Consider the following 22,092-nt stretch of genomic DNA (forward strand, 5'->3'; position numbering starts at 1 on the left):
CTTCAAAGTTGGAACGTGGTCCACGGTCTTATTCGATATTTGTCGAAGGAACAACTTGAGTTTTAATTGAAATCCATTCAAACTCTTCACCATATCGTGGGCATATATTTTTTTTCCTTGCAACGCAGAGTTAAAAGTATTTAAATGTGTCACGATGTTCAACATAGAAAATAGTGGTTACATAGTGTGAGACGAGACGCAAGGAAGACATACTGAGATAATACATAACGAAACAACAAATTCTTCAAATTTTAATCTATTGTCAATATTTTTTAAAAAAATATAAAAAAGTTATTCGTAATCAGAAGTAGAATTAATGATGGCGGGCCGCAAAAAAATACCCGGCGGGCCACATGCAGGCCGCAGTTTGCCCTCCCCTGATCTAAACTATCATCCTTCCTAACTTAGTTATATTTCGATAAAATAATTTAAAAAAACTAAAATTATACATTCAAAAGCTCTAAAATATGCATTTATTTATGAAATATGCACTAATGTCTCAAATATGCTCTAACGTCTCAAATATGCATTTATATGCATAATAAAATTTTATTTTTGGATTCTGTGTCTTTCAAAACAGATTTTTGTGCAACTCTCATAGCTGTGCATACACCCTAACAAAACATGCACTAGCATATAAATCCGGGCCCTACTCATCACAGTATTAGTTGATCAACTATTGAGTGACAATAATATGTCAAATATTAGCATGTGGCGCCCTCACTCAGCAAATAACTTATACTGGTGGATCTATAGTATTGATACTTTCTTGCGATACCATACCAATATTTATTCGTTGTGGGGGATGGGCTTAAAAATAGTCTTATGCTGCGATTACATTATGATCATGTAACATGCTGGCACGGAGACAAATTTTGTCTGTGGTTTCGTCATTCTGCAGAATATTTCGAAAGATCACTATCTATAAATATTCAATTATGGAAAGTGCTAACTCAAATTTTTTTAGTACATATTTTGAACTATTTATAGTAATTTTATTTCAATTAATTTTCACAGTTTCTACGTGTGCACATGTTAAAATTACTTGCGATATCGCATCCATAGATAATATTTTGAACAGAACCCAATCAGCAGACCATAGATAATAGACGTAAACATCAGACATAAATAATAATTTAATAGAAAAACCACTAAAAACAAAGAACACGCGATTTTGACATGAGTCGAAAATGTGTAGGCCTGCAGAAAATAGAAAAAATGTTCAATGACTAGTGCGGTACATCACGTACCGCGATATGCGTGAGGTGACCTCATTGTTCTGGCGATTTCGACAGATTTTACTAACTGACAATGTTTATTTAATTGAAGGTTAAAAGTGTGCTATGGGATGGGAGCATCGGTCTGATAACATTTTAAATACCAAGAAAAATGACGTTACACACTTTTTTCTCGTAGCGGCAACTTACTGTGACTGCATATAGTGACTATAATGTATTTGAGGCATTACTTGCGAGTGTCAAACCATTTCTTCCAAGATGACATCCCAGCTACAAGTTCTAACTATTTTTCTACTGCGTACGTGTCGATAAAAAGAAAAACATTTTTTTATAGAAAAGTTTTTTTATTTTCATACTTACCATTAAAATAAACGCAAATTTGAGAGTAAAATAACCATTACTCCACACACTAATATAATGATATCAATATATTTAGAAATAAACAGCAACAAATTAACACAATTTCATATTAACTGGAATAAAAAATCAGATACTATATCTTCCAATTGTTTCTGTGTATGAAAACAATGAATATGCAAATTTAAGTCCTACCATCAATATCCTAAGCTAATGTGTTTAATTTTCATTTGAGTTTGAACAAGGGTATTGAACCATAACACAAAATGCATTTCCATGTTATGCACTTTAATTGTTTTAAATTAATCGCAAGTTACTTTTAATAGTAGAAATGCTTGAAAGTGTATTGTATTATATTTTAATAAATTAATACATTCGCAATTAGAGTTGTACACAATGGTAAAATTCCAATATCAATTTCCCTGTCTTATAACAGTCGACAGTGGAAGAAGAGACTGTAAAGAAATTAATTATTATGTTAATAATATTGTGGACGTTCAAGTGTATCATCCGAGTTTGGGCATGCCATCGATGGCGATGATCTCTTTGCCCCAGTTCTGCAGGAGAAGACCAGTCTGCCGGACGCTCTCTGCCCACGCATCCATAGCCACGGCTAATTCCTTGACAGACTCCCGTTCCAGAGCGCGCGGTCTCACCCATTGGATGCGTACCTCTCGGGAAACCTACACATAAAGAAAACAGTAAGCCATGATGAATACATTGTACCTTACAAAGAAGCTATTTCTCATTCTTCAAGATATATAGATAGATTGATTGTTCACAAAATTGTACATGAGCACCATCGGTCGTTAGCCATGTTATTTTAGATATCAAATATTTTAAGGGTTTTACTGTGACTATTCATCAAATAATTTGGTTGATAACATTACATAAGCATGTAATGAATTATTTTTACCTGGTCTATTGCTCCTTTGATAAGTTTTTGCGCAAGGGCCTTCATTACGAGCAATTCCACTTCTTCTTCGGAGAGTTTTGTCTTAGAGGCGATCTCGGCAAACGTCAATTTGCGTTCCCATGGGAGCTTCTCGAAACCCATCTGAAAATGATCAAGTTAGTTTATTATGTGCATGGTGACTGGTACAACAATAAACTTTTTCTTGCAGCTGTTACCTCAGAAGTGAACTACTTTCGTAAATAACCCATGCCTAGCTATGGATGGAAAAAAAGCAACTACATAAGAGGTTACTTTTAATAGAATGAAATGAAATTTTAGACGAGCTATGTAGTTGGAAAATGTAGGTAGATACCAGTGTTGCCACATTTTTCTATGTTGATTATAGTACAAAGGCATAAAAATTATAATATTTCTGTAAAAAATATAGTACAGGAACATTTTTCGGCTCGAATCCTTTAAAATTATAGTATTTTGGCATATTCGGCGATTTATTATAGTATTTTACATTTTTTGCAGAATCAAAATTATAGTATTGTACTATAATTATAGTACGGTTGGCAACACTGGTAGATACACACATCTCTGGGGCTGAGGCAATGAAAGGAGTTTACAACGATTCATTACAGCAATTCAGACATATTCTAGATGTGGCAAATCGTATTATCTGTAGCACTGTCAGGTCATTTTCCGTTAGTGTGTGTAGGTTGTAATGTATGTTTACCCTTCCACTGCCTGGAGGCAACAGTGGATGATTTGGTCATGCTGACCATAGACTAAAATATATTACATAGATTTTGGGCCAACAAATCGGAACGTCTGGAGGATGTTTTAAACTTTCACTACTATAGTAATTCTACTGCATATTCTGAGATTCACAAAATTAATGAAACAAGTTTGATACGCACCTCCATCAAGCAGAGCAATGAGATTTTTCTGCGGAGGCTGGCTTCATGAGCAACGAGATCGGCAACTGCCGACCAACTAGGACGTAGCCGTTCGAAAGCTTCCACATCGCCCCTGTTTACAGCCCGAACCACCTCTACCAGCCAGGCGTTTTCCGTTCGAGCCAGACTCTCAACAATCGGGTGAGACAGCTGTAACAAAAAAATAATTATTCAATTACTCTTGATCTGGGATGATTTCATCAATTATTTATTTAAAGACGCCACAGAACATGTAAATGGTGTAGATACCATTTATTACCGTGTGCAAAAAGTAGGCATGGTTAAATTCTTGTATATTGTCCGTTATCACTGACAGTGTTAACATCCCTCTTTTTGTCACTGTCGCCCTCTCCCTATGGACCTACACAGAGTGATGAGACAGATATTTGTTTTTACGAGTAATGTGCTAGCCACTTTTTCAACCTATTAGGTCCATACTCTGGGTCTAAATACACATTGAAAAACATGTGAATTATCCAAACCTGGAATTCGAACCCGAGACATGGATCCGACACGTTACCGCTCGGCCATTGTCAGTTAAGTTAGACAAAGTTAATCCAGAATTTAAAAAAAATCAAAACTGAAAAACAATTTAATAAGTAGAAATTATAGGTATATAAATTTTTAAATACCAATTCTCCGAGATTGTAAATATCATCAGCCAAGAGTGCAGCTAACCCCAAAAAGAAGGCGTGTTGAGCCCGTTGTTCAGGAGGGGCAGAGTCCTCTCCGGCACAGCCCAGCTGTCGTAGCGCCGCTCGGTAGTATAGGGCATGCTCCCCTTGGAGTCTGTAATATATTCAAATATTAACATTCATAAATCCACTTATCCACGTTATATTAAAAAACACAGGAACCTAACACCCAATTATATTTTTTGCTTTCTCAGTCTTATTCGAGTAAGTATCTGAAGCAGCGACATTGCATTGAAATCCAAACAGGTAATGCAACAGCTGTCTCTGGTACACTAAATAAGTTGACATTACTGCGGGTCCAAATTTCAAATAATATATTCAGTAGATAAGATATATAGTGATAACTGCTTATCGTTATCTTATTGTAGAGACCGGCAAGTTTAACGTGAGGCTCCGCGGCAACACAGCAGCTATGCAGCGGAGCCTCACGTTAAACTTGTCGGTTTCTAGCATAAAATTTTGGAATAGACTTAAATTGTTTTTATGTATATTTTTCATTCATTCAACAATGATCTAAAAAAAATTATTGTAGGTACATAAATTAAATTTTAGATGTAAACATGTATCCACTAAACGGCTTAGTTATCATGACATGGAATGATAACATAAATATGTTACATGCTATACCTATCAGTGACGAAGGGTGGAGGTAGGCTGTTAAGATTCGATATAAATAGTGCACAATAAACTTTGTCAGTCATACTTATTGAGTACAAATGCAGATGACATTAGTTCTCATCTTTTTCTTTCACCTTGTCACAACCCAGCATTGGAGCATAGGGCAAGCACAAGTTCGCGCCACTTCCCTCGATCCATTGCCAACTCTTGCGCCCCCCGCCATCCCAGACCTGCAGCGCGTAGATCGCTTTTGTAGCACCACTGCAGGGTGAAGGAGGGACGGAACCCTCGAGACTGTGCCACAAGGCTACGAAGTGTCGCACTCTTTGGCAGCATCCGGAACACATGTCTCAGCCACGTAAAATGTCTCTTCGTGTTTACCTCAATTACCGAAGGCTGCTGTGTCTGCTCACGAACTCAGGTGTTTGTAACACGGTCATACCAATGTACCCCTAAGATTCGGCGGAGACATCGATTTTCAAAGACAGATGACATTAGTTAGTTTTTTAAAATTCATGTTACTCCTGCCTAAACCATAAATATTCTTCTATCCATAAAATATATAAAATTACCTATGATTTAATGGCATAATTTTAGATATTTTATAGATAGACGAATATTTATTGATTATTCATCTATTATGGCTTAGTTTAAGCAGTGTTTAATTTAATTTTTGGTAATTGTGCCGCAGAGATGGCCATGAGCTTTTACATTTTTTTTTTTACGAAAACAGTTTATTCCATGTAGACAATCATAATAAATACCTTTTTCGGCTCTATATTACGACCGTACACCCTGGATAAACGTCAGATTTCTTTGGTCAATACTTGAAAGCATCTAAGCGACATTTTTTGAGCATAGCAATCATGGAAAAAACCGCTATTATATGGGGAAAATGCTATTATAAGCGTAGACAATAAGTACAAATATAAAAATCATTTACAATGTAAGTATAAAATTCAAACATTTTAAATTAATAAAATTCGCCGTTTTCAAAAATCAGTATAGCATAATAGAGTTCGCCAATGCATTTCATAAAATTTAAATAATTTTAAAGTAACCTAAGACATTCGTGCACACACCAAAGCGAATTATTCACAGCGAATATTCGCCAATCAAGCTCGTATTGGCTTACGGGAAAGAGCACGCGACGTTCAGATTTCGGAAGGGAATTAAGTTATCTTACAATTTCGGTATCGAGCATTCAAATAATATATCAATAATTTTATATTATCATTGATACAATTTGTCTCCGACACTGCCATCCATTCGCATTTACCCCGTCAAAATAACCCGAAAAAAGCACCCGCATCGATATGGAAGGTCCGGTCAAAAGAGTCTCAAAAAATAGCCAAATATATGACAAATTGATGGCTTTCATTGTATCTTTTGATCCCCTGCGTGAATAAATGTTACGTTTGTTCATTAACAACAGGTAAGTAGGGAGCATTACAGCGGCATTGGCTTTTTTTGAGACTCTTTTGACCGGACCTTCCGTACCGATGGCGGGTGCTTTTTTCGGGATATTTTGACGGGGTACTTGGTGAATATTCGCGTTGGTTTGTGCGAGCCTTAAACCTTCGTATAAAAACGTTCTAAATAGGTAGGTAGGTATGCGAAAATAAGGAACATTTTTCAAAATAACGTTATAGATAACAATATTTCATATATAAAATTGAGCCGTGTTAACTAAACGTCATTGTTATAATTTCAGAAAATTCCGACTCAAATTTGATCAATAAAATTTAATAAGAAATAGGAGTGAAAATGGCTTGGATGGCTTTTATTTACTCTTTGATTAGTGATTGTAATATATATCCATAGTCAGTATTCCGTATTAACGCATAACCGAGAAAAGATTAAAAAAAAATATGAGGTTAGTTCGGTATATTTAATATGAAAGATAACACGCTTCATGAATATTTATGATAGGTATATTATGCCGAAAGGTAAGTTTTAAGTAGGAAAAGTGGCATTTTAATGAAAACCAGTGACGTTTAATTTCAATCAGCGTGAGCCGTTTTATCGAGGCTATTTGACCGGGCCATTTGTTTGTGGAAACTAAATGTTTTCGTGGGGCTCATAAACTGGAGCCTGTTTCATTTATTATACATTTAATTACATGAATACAAAATAAATACGGAATACTGACTATAGATAAATATTATTATCTTATAAAAACAATCACTAATCAAAGAGTAAATAAAAGCCATTCAAGCCATTTTCATTCGTATTTCTTATTTTATTGATTAAATTTGAGTCGGAATTACGGCAAAATTTTATATAAAAAATATTGTTATCTATAACGTTATTTTGAAAAATGTTCATTATTTTCGCATACTTACCTACCTATTTAGAGCGTTTTTATATGAAGGTTTAAGCACGAGTGTCTTTGTGTCAAAGGTTACTTTATAATTATTTAAATTTTATGAAATGCATTGGCGAACTCTAATATGCTATACTGATTTTTGAAAACGGCGAATTTTATTAGGTAATTGAAAATGTTTGAATTTTATTCATTGTAAAAGATTTTTATATTTGTACTTATTGTCTACGCTTATAATAGCGATTTAGCCATATAATAACAATTTTTCAATGATTGTCTATGCTCAAAAAGTGTCGCTTAGATGCTTTCAAGTATTGAATAAAAAAATCTGACGTTTCTCTGCGGTGTACTCTCGGTAAATTGAGCCCCTTTTTCTGTCGGCGCATCGGCTTTTCAATCTAATAATCGTTAATTGAAAATTTGAAATTTTCATACATTTTGATGCACCATTATCACAAACTAAGATTATATCGTCGGTGTTTTGTAAAAAGGGCGAATTTGTATCTCCATAGGAAAGTACTTAACCCGGCACCTGCCTCAAAAATCGTATGACGCACCATAACTACGCATGAATTTCATTATCGTCTTTGTTCTATACTAAAAAAAGCAATAAAAAATATGTCACAGCTCCAGTCGAGAACCCAAAACCATTAAAATAATTTCGACACACTAAAAAACCGTAATAAATCAGTTATAATATCAGAAACACTCGAACAAACGAATGCTATCCAAATTTGAAAGAACTCACCGTAAGACGCCATTTTGTAGCCAATAGTTAGAGCTCTGCGCGGTGTGTACTATTTCGACACTTGTGCATTACGTTCCCACGAATTGAAGTGTTACTAATTTTCAAGTGCATATCGATAAATCACATATTAATGTCTTCGGGTTGAGTCGTAAACAAATATAAAGGGGACCCTTTTAATATATTTAAACTACACAAACACTTAACTTATTGAATATTATTGATAAATTAACACGAACTCACATATTAAAAAAAAAACAAATACAATAATAAACCTATTTTAAAATTCTTTTGACGTGTGATATATTTTAAAGCAAGGTGACAGACATAACGCAACATCACACGTTGGGCACATATAGCGAGAGAGTTTTGTTTTTTTCGGATTTTTTTTAGAATTCCCGCATACGAAACATCTCCTTCTAGGCTTATCGGTATTTTGTGTCGGTAAAATGTATTCTGGCAAATGTCCCGTTGCACTTTTGGGCAATAATCGTACGGGATTATCGCTAGTTGACGCTGTCGGCTTGGGCAGGGGTGCATTTGAAATTCTCACACAATATTTGTTCACTAATTGTTTTATTACACAGAGTTGAAAATCGCCCAATGTTTTTTTGTCACATTTAATAAATTTATATAAATAAAAAGCATTTAATAAATATAAGTCGATCATGTGGAATGCGACCTTTTTATACCACTTGATCGACTTTCTCATACACGACAAGTTGCTAAGCATCATGTCGGACTTATCTACCGTACCCATATTTTTGTTATAATCTATAACACATTTCGGTTTTTCGATGTTTTCGCCAGTTCTATAGTTCACTTTTCCCGTTGGTCCAAATGATGCATCGTGGAGGGTGGATAGCATGTGAACATCCCTCCTATCGTGCCATTTCAGAGCCAAAAGTGGACTATTGTACTTAGACTCGGTATCTCCCTTTTTCAGTTTGCTGAACTCTGGCATATCTTTACGATTTTTTCTCACTGTACCGCAAGCATTCGTTTTGTGAGAGTGAAGGTATTTAAAAAGCGCCGGACTCGAATACCAGTTATCACACCATAAGGTGTGACCTTTCCCGATGTAGTCTTTCATTAGCGTTGTCACTACCGCACCGGAAATACCGAGATTTTCATTGTCTTGTATGTCAGTCCCTTCCCCACAATAAATTATAAAGTCAATAATATATCCTGTCATTACGTCACACATCACAAACATTTTTATTCCAAATCGATGTCTTTTGGAAGGAATGAATTGTTTAAAAATTAATCTACCCTTAAACACGATTATGCTCTCATCTATGCAAAGATTCTGATACGGTATCATCGTTTCCCTAAAAATTGTTCTTGTGTGTTCTAACAGTAATCTAATTTTAGCTAGTCTATCATTTGAGGCGGTCACACTAGGATCAGAAAAATGAAGCATTTGTAAAATAAGTTGGTATCGATTTCTAGCCATTATTTTCCCAAAAATGTCTGCATGCAGGTAAGGATCGGTACTCCAATGTTCCTCTATCGACGTGTGCTTATTTCGAGTCATCAGCATTGATACGGCAAAAAATGTATACAACTCCGGCACTGACGTGTCTGTCCAATTGTGTGATCGCGATTTCGGTCCAAGGTCTCCCGCACTGTACGAATGGTTAAAAAATGTATTCGTTTGGTTCACTATTTCCGACATTATATTTTTATTCAAAAAATGTTCAAAGAAAAGACATTCGGGAGAGGATTCGTTCAAGTCGTTCGATGTCACGCCAGATCGACAATCATTGAATTCGTGAACTATTGGAATATACGGGCCAGTTCTCCACGACCGCAAAAATTCAATTGGCTCGTCAGAGTCCGTATCGTCGACGTCATGATCAGTCTCATGCTGTTCCAATTCCTCTTCCGACATATCATAATCTGAGTCCAATTCCTCATTAGTACGCACATTTTCTTCCTCCATATTTACGCACTATAAAACTATGAAATGTTTTTAAAATGTTTAACTACAGTATTAGGGAACGCCAAATCACAGAAACCATTAAACTCACACACAATAGTTATTGATATCAGTATTAATTTTCACATTCACTAAAATGGGACACGGTAGACAGTACAAAAAGTATTTTAAAAATCGCGGTAAAATAAAATCATACGTTCAATAGTTAATCATGCCAGTTTTAATGTGATAAGTACACCAGACAGCAAAAAAAGTATTTATCAACGATTGCGGTAAATATTCAACTTGTATGCGATAAATACAATCCCGCGCAATGGCCCGCTCGGTTGAAAGTCTGTCGTATACTGCGCAGTCGCGGCGCGCAGTTCAAACTGATTTCTGTCAACCAGCAAAACTTGGCCGTACGAATTGGTTCGAAACTTTGGTGATTATTTTATATTTAGAACCAATGCTTTTAAAATATGTCATAGGTGGCAGGAGAAGGACAAATCAGGCCAAATTTACGTGAAAAAATCAGTCCCGTATGATAAATATGGACGCGGTGGCATCGATTTATACACATGCGCATTGCGAATTTGGCCGATTTGTACAAGGTGTGTGACATCGGCGCCGGCCGGGTTAAAAAACGATAATCGACTAAAATAAAATTAATTAAAATTACAAATTATAATGTTAAATTAAATTATATTATAATGACAATATTCTTTCTAAGCTTTATTATAAACTTGTTAGATATTTATAATCATCCACAGCTAATAATAAACAAATAAATGTCAAATGTTAAAAATCCTCCTCCTGTAAAATAGCATTTTGGTTAATTCGCCCTTTTTACAAAACACTGACGATATGAGGTAATATTAGGTTGGGGTAGCTTAGATTAGGTTAGGTTAGGTTTGGTTTGGTCTAAAAAGAAAGTTGTAAAATCTCATGGCCACCTCTGCGGCACATTTACCTAATTTTTAATGAACACTATCTCCAATTTGTAGTCTTAGTTCAATAAAAACAAATATGCATTTCTGACAAAGCTAAGTGTTCACTATTTATGTCGGATCTTAACAGGCTACCTCCATCCTTCGCCAGCTAACGGAGACAACTGAAGAAAGCCTATCTATAACAAGTATTAGCATTGACTATTCATTATCCTTAAAAAATTGAGTCAAAAACAAAAAAATCCACTGTGTAACATTAAGGCGACACTCAGTGAAACGGTAAATAATTTTCCACTATAGGCGCGACGAAATTTTGAGCTCGCTGGCAGTCTGAGAGCGAACATCGAGGTGTCAATACGTCAATTTGTTTCGTGATGCCGACGGGGGTATTAATTCTTAAATCGTGTAAAGATGACTAAAAACGTTACCCATTTACTTTATCTTTTTAGACCATGCCTCAACTGAGGTATAGCCTCAACAGAATTTCATATGGACAATATTACTTTCAGATATTATCATATATTCTTTACCGATAATACTGCGATGCAAGCTGGTAGTATCTGCCATGGACCGATGTCACTCCATCAGCGTCTTCTAAAGAGTTCTCCAATTCTTCAATGATCTTTTTAGTATTCTCCAAGTCTTGCAGTTCTTCTAAGTAAATTTGTCCTTGCAATACCTATTGGAAAACAACACATTAGAGTACGGAAACAGTTGAAACTATAAGTCATGTACTATCAAAGAGTTTGAACAAATAAAGATGAAGCAGTGTGTTAATATAGAAAATTTTGTATTCTGTATGTTAGCAGTACTGAATATTGATGCATTTGCTTTGGTTGCTCATTTAAGTAGTGTTTAATCGTAAAGAATAAAAAACTAATGGCTAGGTGGAATTGGTGAGAGGCATTGCACAAAGCACACAAAAATCAGATGCTGTCGCACTGCCCATGTTAGTATTAAAGTAGTATAAGGTATCTCAAAAAGAAGATAGGCAGCATATTGATTTTAACATTTCCATATACAAACCACCCACGAAGAATCAATTTGCGAATATTCAAATTGATGGGAACCGGATTTGCCCCCTAATCCACCACATCTCATCTTGTGGGCTCTGGGGTTTTTAAATATTCCAGGTGCAGGTTTTGTAACCTCGATTCATGACTTCATACGCAGACACGATTATAGTGCCGCAGATAACTGCATGATCATTTACCTTTTTTTTTTTGTGGAAACAGTTTATCCCATGTTCACAATTATATTAAATACATTTTTCTGTCAGCGCAGATGCTTTTCGATCCAATAATTGTTAACGTAAAGATCGATATTTTAATACATTCCAATGCATCATTATCATACACTAAGATTAGGTTAGGTTAGATCGTCTATTGCGGATACTTACTCAATTATAGTATAGTCAAATATGAAAGATATAATATGATTACCTTGCACAGTGCAAAAGCTTCGCCATTATTTTTGACTTTTGTTTCAATCTTTTCCAAGAAGGTGACCGCTTCCTTCTTATCTGAATATTGTTTAATAATAATTGCAACTATCTCCACAAGCGCCAATGGGTTTATTCTAAAAAGGTAAAGTAATAACTACATTAAGCGTTTAATCTCATGATGGTAGTTTGTCATTGCACAAATAATTTGATTGTCTATGACTATTGTTTGACAATAATATCAGAATAGCAATTGTCAAGAAATATTTACAATTTGACACACAAAAAGGACATCTTACTGAATATAAAAATGAATTTAAGTTGTTTCTGGGATCCATTGAATATATTCTTTGAACTAAAGCATGTGTATGAATCTAATACTCAATAACATAAAATAGTCAGTCCACGACAAGCAAACGCTGTTATCCTACTAAACGTATCAAAGGAATGTGCATTATCATGATCGGCAAAAATAGGTTAAGTTGCGGCTTACTTGTTTTCAAATGTAGCAATAAAGCTACTGTATAATTGAATCAAGTTATCTCCTTGCTGTAGTTGAGGATTTTTCACAAATGTATCAACCTTTAGCGTCAGCTGGTGCCATAGTCTGAAACATATAAAAAATATTAATTGCAATAAACTAAGACCTGTCATATTTTCTGTACGATATGGTGAATATGTAAACATAGATAAATGACAAATTTACTTTTTATTATAAAGTTCTTCTAATTGCGCCCAATCTGCAGCTAATTCTCTGTCAGATGTTTGCTTTTTAGTCAAATAATCAGCTACATCGGCAGCGGAATATATTGTATACGCCATGTTCCGTTTGGGCTTATTCAGAATTCTAAATTTTAATATCGAATGATCGAAGTAATGCAATGAAGTTGTCGTTTATAAATCCATAGACTAATAATATATCTATGGACAATGACAATCGCCTCAGTGAGTCGTAGACAATTTTGCTATAAAGTACACGATCCACTATTGAGTACTTAAAATTTGTGTTCCGAACGGCCCGAGATATTGGACTATGGAATTCTCTACTCCAGTGGTTCCCAAAGTTGACTGGGCTCCGACCCATCTAACAAAAATTTCCAATCTTGGGACCCACCTCTTAGCTGTCTTAGAGAAAAGAGGGCATAAATATTGGTAATGCTCAGATTCCCTAGTGGCGAGTCATGGAACAACTTAATGCTGTCTTATTTGTGTCGCTGAGTTTCAAAACCCCCTATAACACCTTTTCATTTTGTTGAGAAAATCAATAAAAACTTCTCAGTTTATGGATAAAGGGATTATCGATGTTTTTCTTTTTTTGCCCAATGATAGATCATTTTTGGAAATATTTTGCATCACTATTTATATTGTATTCTAGTCCACTGATGAAATAAAAGACTTAAATGTTTGGTTATAGCGGATTTTGTAAGTAACATAGTGTTATAGCGGTTTTTGAAATACCCATTGAAGGTTATAGCGTATTTTGTTAGGGAAACTTTTGACAACTTAAAGTCGGAATCTTCCATTGGTGGCGCGTGGTACGATGAAAAAGAGTTACCTATATATTTTTATTTAATAAACGTTTTATTCATTTAAAATTAGTATTATAAGTAGGTACATATTCTAAAATAGCAGTTTAAAATGAAAAAAAAACATTGTTTGTCATTTTGTTCCTATATTACATAAACAAAAATTTAAGGAAAATTTTAATATAAAGACATAGGTAATTAAATTTTTTTTTTTTCGACCATGTCGACAGAGTAGAGGTTTATATTGACAGATTTTGTTTTTTACGAGAAATGGATGTCAGCCACTTGCTCAACCTATTAGGTCCATACCCTGACTCACACACAAATTGAAAAACAATATGTGTACTTGTCAGACCCAGGATTCGAACCTGAGAATCATTAAAAATTATTAAAAATGTTACAATTTTTCATTGTTCAGTAAAAATAATTCAATTAAAAATACAATGCAATTTACATAAAAACACTGTATGTATAGCATACTTTATCGTTCTCACAAAAATAATATAAAATAAAATATATAGGTACATTGGTTTTAAAAAATATGAGTGACGCGGTACTCTCATAATTTGACTGCAAACATGTTTCATTCATTTATTTGATATTTTACTTGAGTAATACATGTAAATAAGTGAGTCAAATAATCTGTCACCACACTGAGCCAGAGCATCACCATTTGAACTTGAATGCTAAAGGTATTTGTTATACTTATAAGACGTTACTAAGTTATTATATGTAATAAATTATAAAACATTTCACAGTACCTACACATTGATAACATACAAGTGCGGTTTGTGAATGGCGCCATTGAAAAATGCTCCAAAATATAATAATTTACATGGTTTATCGTCGCGCATTAGTGCCTGACCAATAAATCGGTTTTATGGGGTTTGGTGCTCACATGTTATGAAAAGTATCAAATTTTATATCAGAACAACCATTTGAATAATAAATACTGTAGAGCTAAATATTTTCTTTAAAACAGTGGCGTGCTTGACAAACGAACTGTTTTTTTCACAAAATCATACTGAAAATATTCTAAATAACATAACACTGCCACTGCTGAATATGTGATAAGTGATAAGGTGATAACGTTTAACCATCAAAAGGTTTTTATAGAGTTTTATACAAAAAATAAACTTATTATTATAAATTATAAAAATATATTACAGAAAAGAACAGTTTTAACCAGTTCATAATTGAGTTACACGCCACTGGAAATTCAGATGATGACCCATGCATTTTTAACACATTTATGTCTAATTTAACTTACCGTTTACGGCGTATTTCGTTGACTTTCCAAGATTTTGGTTGGCTCAACCTCTTCCTAGCTTTATTAATTGGAGATTTAACCATATTTATAAGTTCGTCACACATTTTAAGACTATAAATCGTAAGAATAACAAATCAACAAAACAGCACTCCTACCGCAACTTACAACATAAATGTACTGGCGGCCATGCTGCATTTCATCTGATTCTCGCTTCTTATTGGTCAGTTGTGTTATAGGGGATTTTGAATGTAACACATAGTGTTATAGCGTGAATTGATTGACACATTGATTTTCTTTCATAAATGACAGTCAATTGTAGCGGACTTTGAAAGAGACAATAAAATTTTCATGTAGAGATTTTAATAACGAATCCACTGATATATATATCTCAATTATTTCAAAAAGGTGTTATAGCGGGTTTTGAAACTCAGCGACACATTTGTTCTAATTGAAATAAAAAAAAAATTATTAGTTTTACCAATATGAATGAAAGACTGTTGAAATAAGAAACACAAGTTAAATAAAATAAAAATATTACTTAAATACCTACACCTGCAAGGTTTTTTTTACAAAGTTATTTCAATGTGAAAGATGTATTTGTTTCTTATTTTTCTTCATTAAAGTTTTAGCATCAACTTCAACTTTAGTTACTTTTAATCGCAGTGAGTTTGATATATCCAATTTATTTCGGTATTTAGTTTCAATGTTAACCATAGCCAAAAATCCGACCTCACATAGATATGAGGTAGTAAAGAGGAAGAAGACTCTCATAGCTTCATCGAACAGGCAAGGGTAATTATCAGCAACTGAGAGCCAGAATTTCGTAACTTAAGTTTATTTCAATTTTTAGGAATTATAAATAGCGAATGAAATATCAAATTTATCACTTCCTATTTTTTTTAATTCATGTATACAGTGGCGAGGGCCCACTCAATATTCGCTCGCGACCCACTGGTGGGTCGCGACCCATAGTTTGGGAAACCATGCTCTACTCTATGGGCCCGAATATAGATAATGTGTAGACAATGTCAATCAGTGTTGCCAACCGTACTGTAATTATAGTATTTGTACTATAATTTTGGTCCGCGTACTATGTACGATATGAAATAGGTATAGTACGCTCAAAATACTATACTTTTGAATATCGTACTATAATTTAATATAAAAGTACTATAATTTCGCATTTGCCATTTCGCAATCGAGTGGAAATTTGAAATCTGCGGCCCGCGGCGAAATATATCTCCTAAAAAAAACAAGCCGACTATGAAAAATTGGGAAAATTTTCATTTTCAACAGATGACAACGCGTACTATATTTTATCCCCAAATACTATAATTTTGGAGGCTCTGTACTATAATTCCACTTTCAAAATATGGCAACACTGATATCAATAGACTAATATACTAAATGCCTATTGTCTATGCGTTAGGTGTTTGGCGGAATTGAAGCTTTGGCATCTTTCTTGATTATTGTCATTTTGTCTTATTATAATATAAATTGACAGAATTAAAACATAACCAAAGTAAGTATTTGCATGATATACGTGATTTAAATTTCTGTTAAAATTATCAGAATGTGGGCCAAGTAGAACTAGGCGTTTACGTGTCGTCAACTCTGTCGTTTACCGGTACGAGCAATCACATTATTGTCATTGGGTACGAGGGGTGCCATGTCGTATTTTTTAAGGACATGCTTCCAATTATTAATAAGGTTCGACCCACACGCATGTTCCATCACACATAATTGTATTTGATATGCCATCGTCTAATCCTAATCAATTGGCGATTTATTTGTCACCCTTTACATAATATAACTGGCTATTACTATTGAGGTTATATGGAGAGTTTGTCTACTTTCAAAACTTGAAGTAAAGTGTAGTTTTTTATATTATTATTGGTTTGTTTCTATTGTACTTGTGTAATGTAAGCAGAATTCTTAATCTTTTTCAGAAATGGATATTCGACCTAATCACACTATTTACATAAACAATCTCAATGAAAAAATCAAGAAGGAAGAATTGAAGAAGTCCCTGTATGCAATATTTTCACAATTTGGTCAAATATTAGACATAGTTGCTCTTAAAACCTTTAAAATGCGTGGCCAAGCTTTTGTGATATTCAAAGAAATTGCCAGCGCCACCATTGCATTGAGAAGTATGCAAGGGTTTCCTTTCTACGACAAGCCAATGGTTAGTAAAATATATTTTTCTATATGATTGCCTCAGATTACTGAGCATTGAAAGTTATAAAGCAAGTAATTGCACACAATGATGTGTGCAAGGTACCTAAGGTATAAGAACCGACGTGGGAAAAGATACAGTACTCTGTATGATCGAAAAACTTTGAAAAGGCTAGGTACCCGTAATTTACATTTCTAAATGAATAAATCACAATGAACATATTATTATACCACACTAGTTGCTGCAATGTTAAACAATAATATAAATTTGGGTACAAGGCGGTTATGGGGAAGCCAGGCGGGAACCTCACTAATTGTCTTAGACGATTTTGGGAAAAGTCATGAATTTCATAATCCAACCTAACAAATATAATCCAGTATATCGGCTATTTTTAAAATGTGTTTGCCGCTGGCTTCCCCATAACCGACTTGTACCGAAATATATTTCATTACCAATAGTGATCACGATTCAATTTGAACCAAATGAAACAATGGAGGTCTCCAGAATTTATCCATTGCCAATTCAGATTTAGAACATTACACAATCACTGTAACCCAGAAACAAAAGGAAAACCTGTAGCACAAAGCTCACTGCAAAAAGTGAGGCGATGCGCACACGTGGTTGTGTTAGTATATTATACTGGAGTAAGATTGTGTATGAAAAAAACTGCCCACTGCCATTGCTGCGCTTGGTTCTGTTGTAAATTGTATGTAATTGTCTTTATTGAGATTTCTACATTAAAAATTAATAGTGAATTACAGACCGTTTTTCAAATATTTTTTTGACGATATGGAGTACTGTAATACCAACGTGCACATTGACAGGAGCATAAGCTGAACATCGTAGATGAGCAGTTAATTGTAGTGTCTGTCTAATTACTGGACCAATATTGATAAAACTTACATAGTTCATGGATTTTACTGTTGAAAAATATTGATATTTTCTGCTCGATTCTATATATCTCAAAAGAACTGTCTCCAAAAGTGGCGGTTTGAGAAGTAAGCACCCATAAATCGAACGAATTCTGACTCAATAATCTGCAACAATATTACGTGAGACGTGAGGGTTTCTCAGATGGCCACTGAGATGACGCAAGAGTATAGAAATCGTATCATAGTCAAGTTTGTAATATTTTAGTTTTTAAAACTACCTACATATCATTGACCAGTTTGTTTACTTTGCAGCATATACAATATTGCAAATCAGACAGCGATGTCATCTCAAAAATGAAAGGCACCTTCCAAGAAAGACCGAAGCGCCAAAAGATACCGAAAAGCGTGCCGGAAGACGGCGGTGCCAAGAAGAAAAAGGCTAAAGAGAATCGTCAGAACAATATTGCTCCCTCATTGAATAACTTACCAATCGGAGTAACGGCACCGCCTCTGTTGCCTCATTTAGGTGGAACCCCTGCAGAGCAACCGCCCAACCAAATTTTGTTCCTCACAAACCTCCCGGATGAAACCTCAGAAATGATGCTCTCTATGCTTTTCAACCAGTAAGTATAAGTTTCTCCAATATAAGGCAGCATTTCAACGGCACATAAACTCACAGTGGTATAATAACGGAGCATCATCTTTAGAGTCGTCGGTTGTTATTCCATGTCTGGTAAATTCACACCATTGATCCAGAGCAAGGATCAGTGAGTCAAGTAATAATTTATATTGTCTTTAAAAAAATATTAGATTTAATAATTGATGTTAATGGTGATCAAGTGAGGTGTTTGAATCCATGTCCGGAAACTTGTACGTATGCAGTTCGCCGTATCACACTTCACCGTGAAATGTTGTATCGGAAATATATGGCTGTATATTAAAGACTGTCCAATCTCTTTGGGTCGTATAGTATGTACTGACATAAATTTCATGTCTAAATAAAAACGGTTCATGTCGGTTTACACTTTACAGAAAGCCAGCAGCAAACAATAGCTGATATACTGGATTATTTGATAGGTTAGGTTAGGTTTTAAATCTTGAATTCATGAATTTTGCCAAAAATAAGCTATGAAAATTGAATTATTGTTCATATTGGATCTAATAAAATTTGAAACCGTATGGTATACGGTCATCTCTTTCCGACGAGAAAACTCACGGCGAACTGTGCCACGGTAAAATGTTGTACGTACAATTTACATGTAACCGTTAGAATCTTCATTTTCACTTGAATAACCATTATGATAAGCATAAGTTTATCAATAACCAAGCTAGCTTTTTAAAATTTGATTACTTATTGTCTCTATGAATCATAATTTTGTTCAAAAGTTCCAAGTAACGCATTTGTTAATACGCTAATGCTAATTTATACTAGATTTGATTACAATAAATTAATTAATCTGTGAAACATTTCAATTTCAACATAATATTAAAAGCGATAAATAAATTCTAACCCTACATTTCACTTTCTTATAGATTCCCTGGCTTCAAAGAAGTGCGATTGGTTCCAAACAGACATGATATTGCGTTCGTCGAGTTTGCCAACGAGGTGCAATCAGCTGCGGCCAAAGAAGCCCTCCAAGGCTTCAAAATAACTCCATCGCACGCCATGAAGATATCGTTCGCCAAGAAGTGAAGCAGTGTAATTGATGAGTTAATGTGATTTGTTTCATTCTAAAGCTAGCGTAAGACTGGTAATACAAGACAAGTATGTATGGCATACCTCACAAATCTGTGTTATGTACCATAGTTTTATGTGTTACCCTTATATTTTTAAAAATGTCGCATATTGTATTTTCTGTGTTTTAACAATAATAGCTGTATTAATAAACTGAATAAAACACTACACAAATTATCAAAGTTCTCTTATGACATTGCACTGAGTCTATGCAGAAACTTTTTATAGTATTTATTACAAAACTGATTTTAATCTGACCTGTTCAAATAATTTATCCCAGTTGCTAAGCTAATTGATTTTATTTTCTATATTATAAATTTAGTGGCTGCATGAATGAAGCACTAGTACAGTAATAACTGCCAGGAGTAAACAATATTAAGTGAAATACAAAAATCGTAAGGTTTTGAGACACTCAGCAAACGTTTAACACAATCACTGCTGACCTTTTAATTACCACATTTAAATAACACGTTAATTATATCTACTCCAAACGCGTGGTGTTGGCACTAAATGGTTATAAATTTAAGCCAAATACCTGTATTTTTTTTTTATTCGGTTATCAAATATTCTTGAGACTTGTAAGCCACATCAGACGAAATATAAAAAGTTTGCGTCAAAATATTGCCTTATTGTAATGCCGGATTACCGAGCGCCTATTGTATTTTGTAAATAATACTGTAGATTTCATTGACACCCACGATGGCCGCGCAGCTTAAGCGTTGACCTATTGCGTCGTGGGTCCCAGGTTCGAATCCTGGGTCTGACAAGTACAAATAGTTTTTTCAATTTGTGTATAAGTCAGAGTATGGACCTAATCGGTTGAGCAAGTGGCTGACCTCCATTTCTCGTAAAAACAAAATCTGTCAATACAAACTATCTCTGTGGAGGCCCATATGATCCTATCAGTATCGGACATGGTCGAAAGATTTCATTTAGCACAGCAATGTTTGTACATATGTTTCAAACAGAAGTCACCAACTACAAAATGATTAGGTCAGCTTTGATAACGATAATCACTGAATTGTTGAGTTTGACCATCCTGTCCAAAACATTTATTATTAACAATTTCAGCATTTTCAAAACGTATTGTAAAACAACAGGCTTGTATGGCCAATTCCTGAAAAGTTTTCCAAGAGAATTTTTATAAGAAGTATTTGTTAACCATTCATTCAACTTAAAACACATTGCCGATTGAGATAATAGTCATAAATCAAAACTGAGTGCACATGCAACTATTATGTGAGTATAGGCAAGGCCGTGCGAAGATAATGACATCACACGGAAAGCCAAAATGAATGACGAAATGCAACATTTCAAGATTATATTTGCGCTGCATGTTAAGGGATGACTCCATATTATTTCAAACTAAAATGACTCATTACACCAATGTGCAGAGTTCCATTTGGCAACGTGTGTTGTGAATAACGATGTCACATTGACATATTCGATACGTTGCAGACGAGACGGGTGTAGATGTGCAACGCCAGCTAAGAGTGGATAAGCTGCAATCACGTTAATTTCATTATTGTCTTATTAAAAAAAATTAGAGACTACTGCATTATTGAAGTGAAACCACTTTGCCATGAATATATACAGGAATTAAGGTTAACGTGATTGTTGTTACGGTTGCCATTGTTGACTACTTACATTGGTTTATCTCATTGAGCATCCCTTCAGTTGTATTGTTTTGTATGGAAACAATCAAATCTCAATAATGTAGTCTGTTATTGCTTGCACTCTAGCAATCAAGGAGATCCAGTAAGATAGTATATTTGATGATTTTTTCTATAATTAATGACTTTGAGTTGATAATGGTAACTCTAAACAAATTTGTAGAATTTATTTAATTCAGCGGAATCGATCAAAAAATGAGGGCAATTGGGAATTACACACTCGGCATAATAACAAAGTTTATCTTGATGTGTGGCAGCTTAGTGTACTAAAATCCTCTCTCACGCTTCTTTATTCGTTCTCCCCCTACTATGTTAATAATACAAAATTTTGAAAAGTGATGGTAGGAAGATTATAAATAGTCGTACTGCGACAAAGAAAAATGACAAAAGGGGCTTATTCGGACCATATTTAAAGTCGACAACGGGATAAATCATTTGATATTTCAATGTTGCCATATAATTAAAAATATCCCACTTCAATGGAAAGAATGGCCAACGTTATTCTGTATTTTATCACAAGGAAGTGGAGAATAATATCCTACAATCCTGGCAATATTTAAATAACAAGCACCAAGTTAAGCTTGTCGTATTCTAAATAAATATTTATTATAGTGAGATCGAAGTGTGTTATTATGGAATTGAAAAATTATTCTAAAAATTCGATATACAATAAAAAAAAAAAAACA

The 22,092-nt window shown here is 34.4% G+C and overlaps 2 protein-coding genes across 3 annotated transcripts; one reads left to right on the plus strand and one right to left on the minus strand.

The window, feature by feature from the left end:
• Positions 1-1,567: 1,567 nt before the first annotated feature.
• On the minus strand, positions 1,568-13,062 carry Rpn9 (regulatory particle non-ATPase 9). The gene is made up of 8 exons (XM_085959770.1): positions 12,858-13,062; positions 12,645-12,758; positions 12,153-12,288; positions 11,241-11,389; positions 4,088-4,244; positions 3,417-3,605; positions 2,512-2,652; positions 1,568-2,278 (listed from the first exon to the last, which is right to left on the minus strand). The coding sequence occupies exons 1-8, from the start codon at positions 12,971-12,973 to the stop codon at positions 2,102-2,104; spliced, it is 1,179 nt and encodes a 392-aa protein (XP_085815896.1). The 5' UTR covers positions 12,974-13,062; the 3' UTR covers positions 1,568-2,101.
• A 3,305-nt stretch (positions 13,063-16,367) lies between these two features.
• On the plus strand, positions 16,368-22,074 carry snf (U1 small nuclear ribonucleoprotein A snf). Of its 2 annotated transcripts, none has more exons than XM_085959958.1 (4): positions 16,368-16,469; positions 16,878-17,135; positions 18,311-18,621; positions 19,532-22,074. In XM_085959958.1, the coding sequence occupies exons 2-4, from the start codon at positions 16,899-16,901 to the stop codon at positions 19,689-19,691; spliced, it is 708 nt and encodes a 235-aa protein (XP_085816084.1). In that variant the 5' UTR covers positions 16,368-16,469; positions 16,878-16,898; the 3' UTR covers positions 19,692-22,074. The 2 variants fall into 2 exon arrangements, with proteins under 2 accessions (XP_085816084.1, XP_085816083.1); XM_085959957.1 differs by having other exon boundaries at positions 16,897-17,135.
• Positions 22,075-22,092: the final 18 nt, after the last annotated feature.

This window comes from Rhyacophila brunnea, unplaced genomic scaffold, assembly GCF_057557595.1.
Source record: "Rhyacophila brunnea isolate RB1 unplaced genomic scaffold, BYU_Rbru_1.0 scaffold_9, whole genome shotgun sequence".
Classification (NCBI taxonomy): Eukaryota; Metazoa; Arthropoda; class Insecta; order Trichoptera; family Rhyacophilidae; genus Rhyacophila; species Rhyacophila brunnea.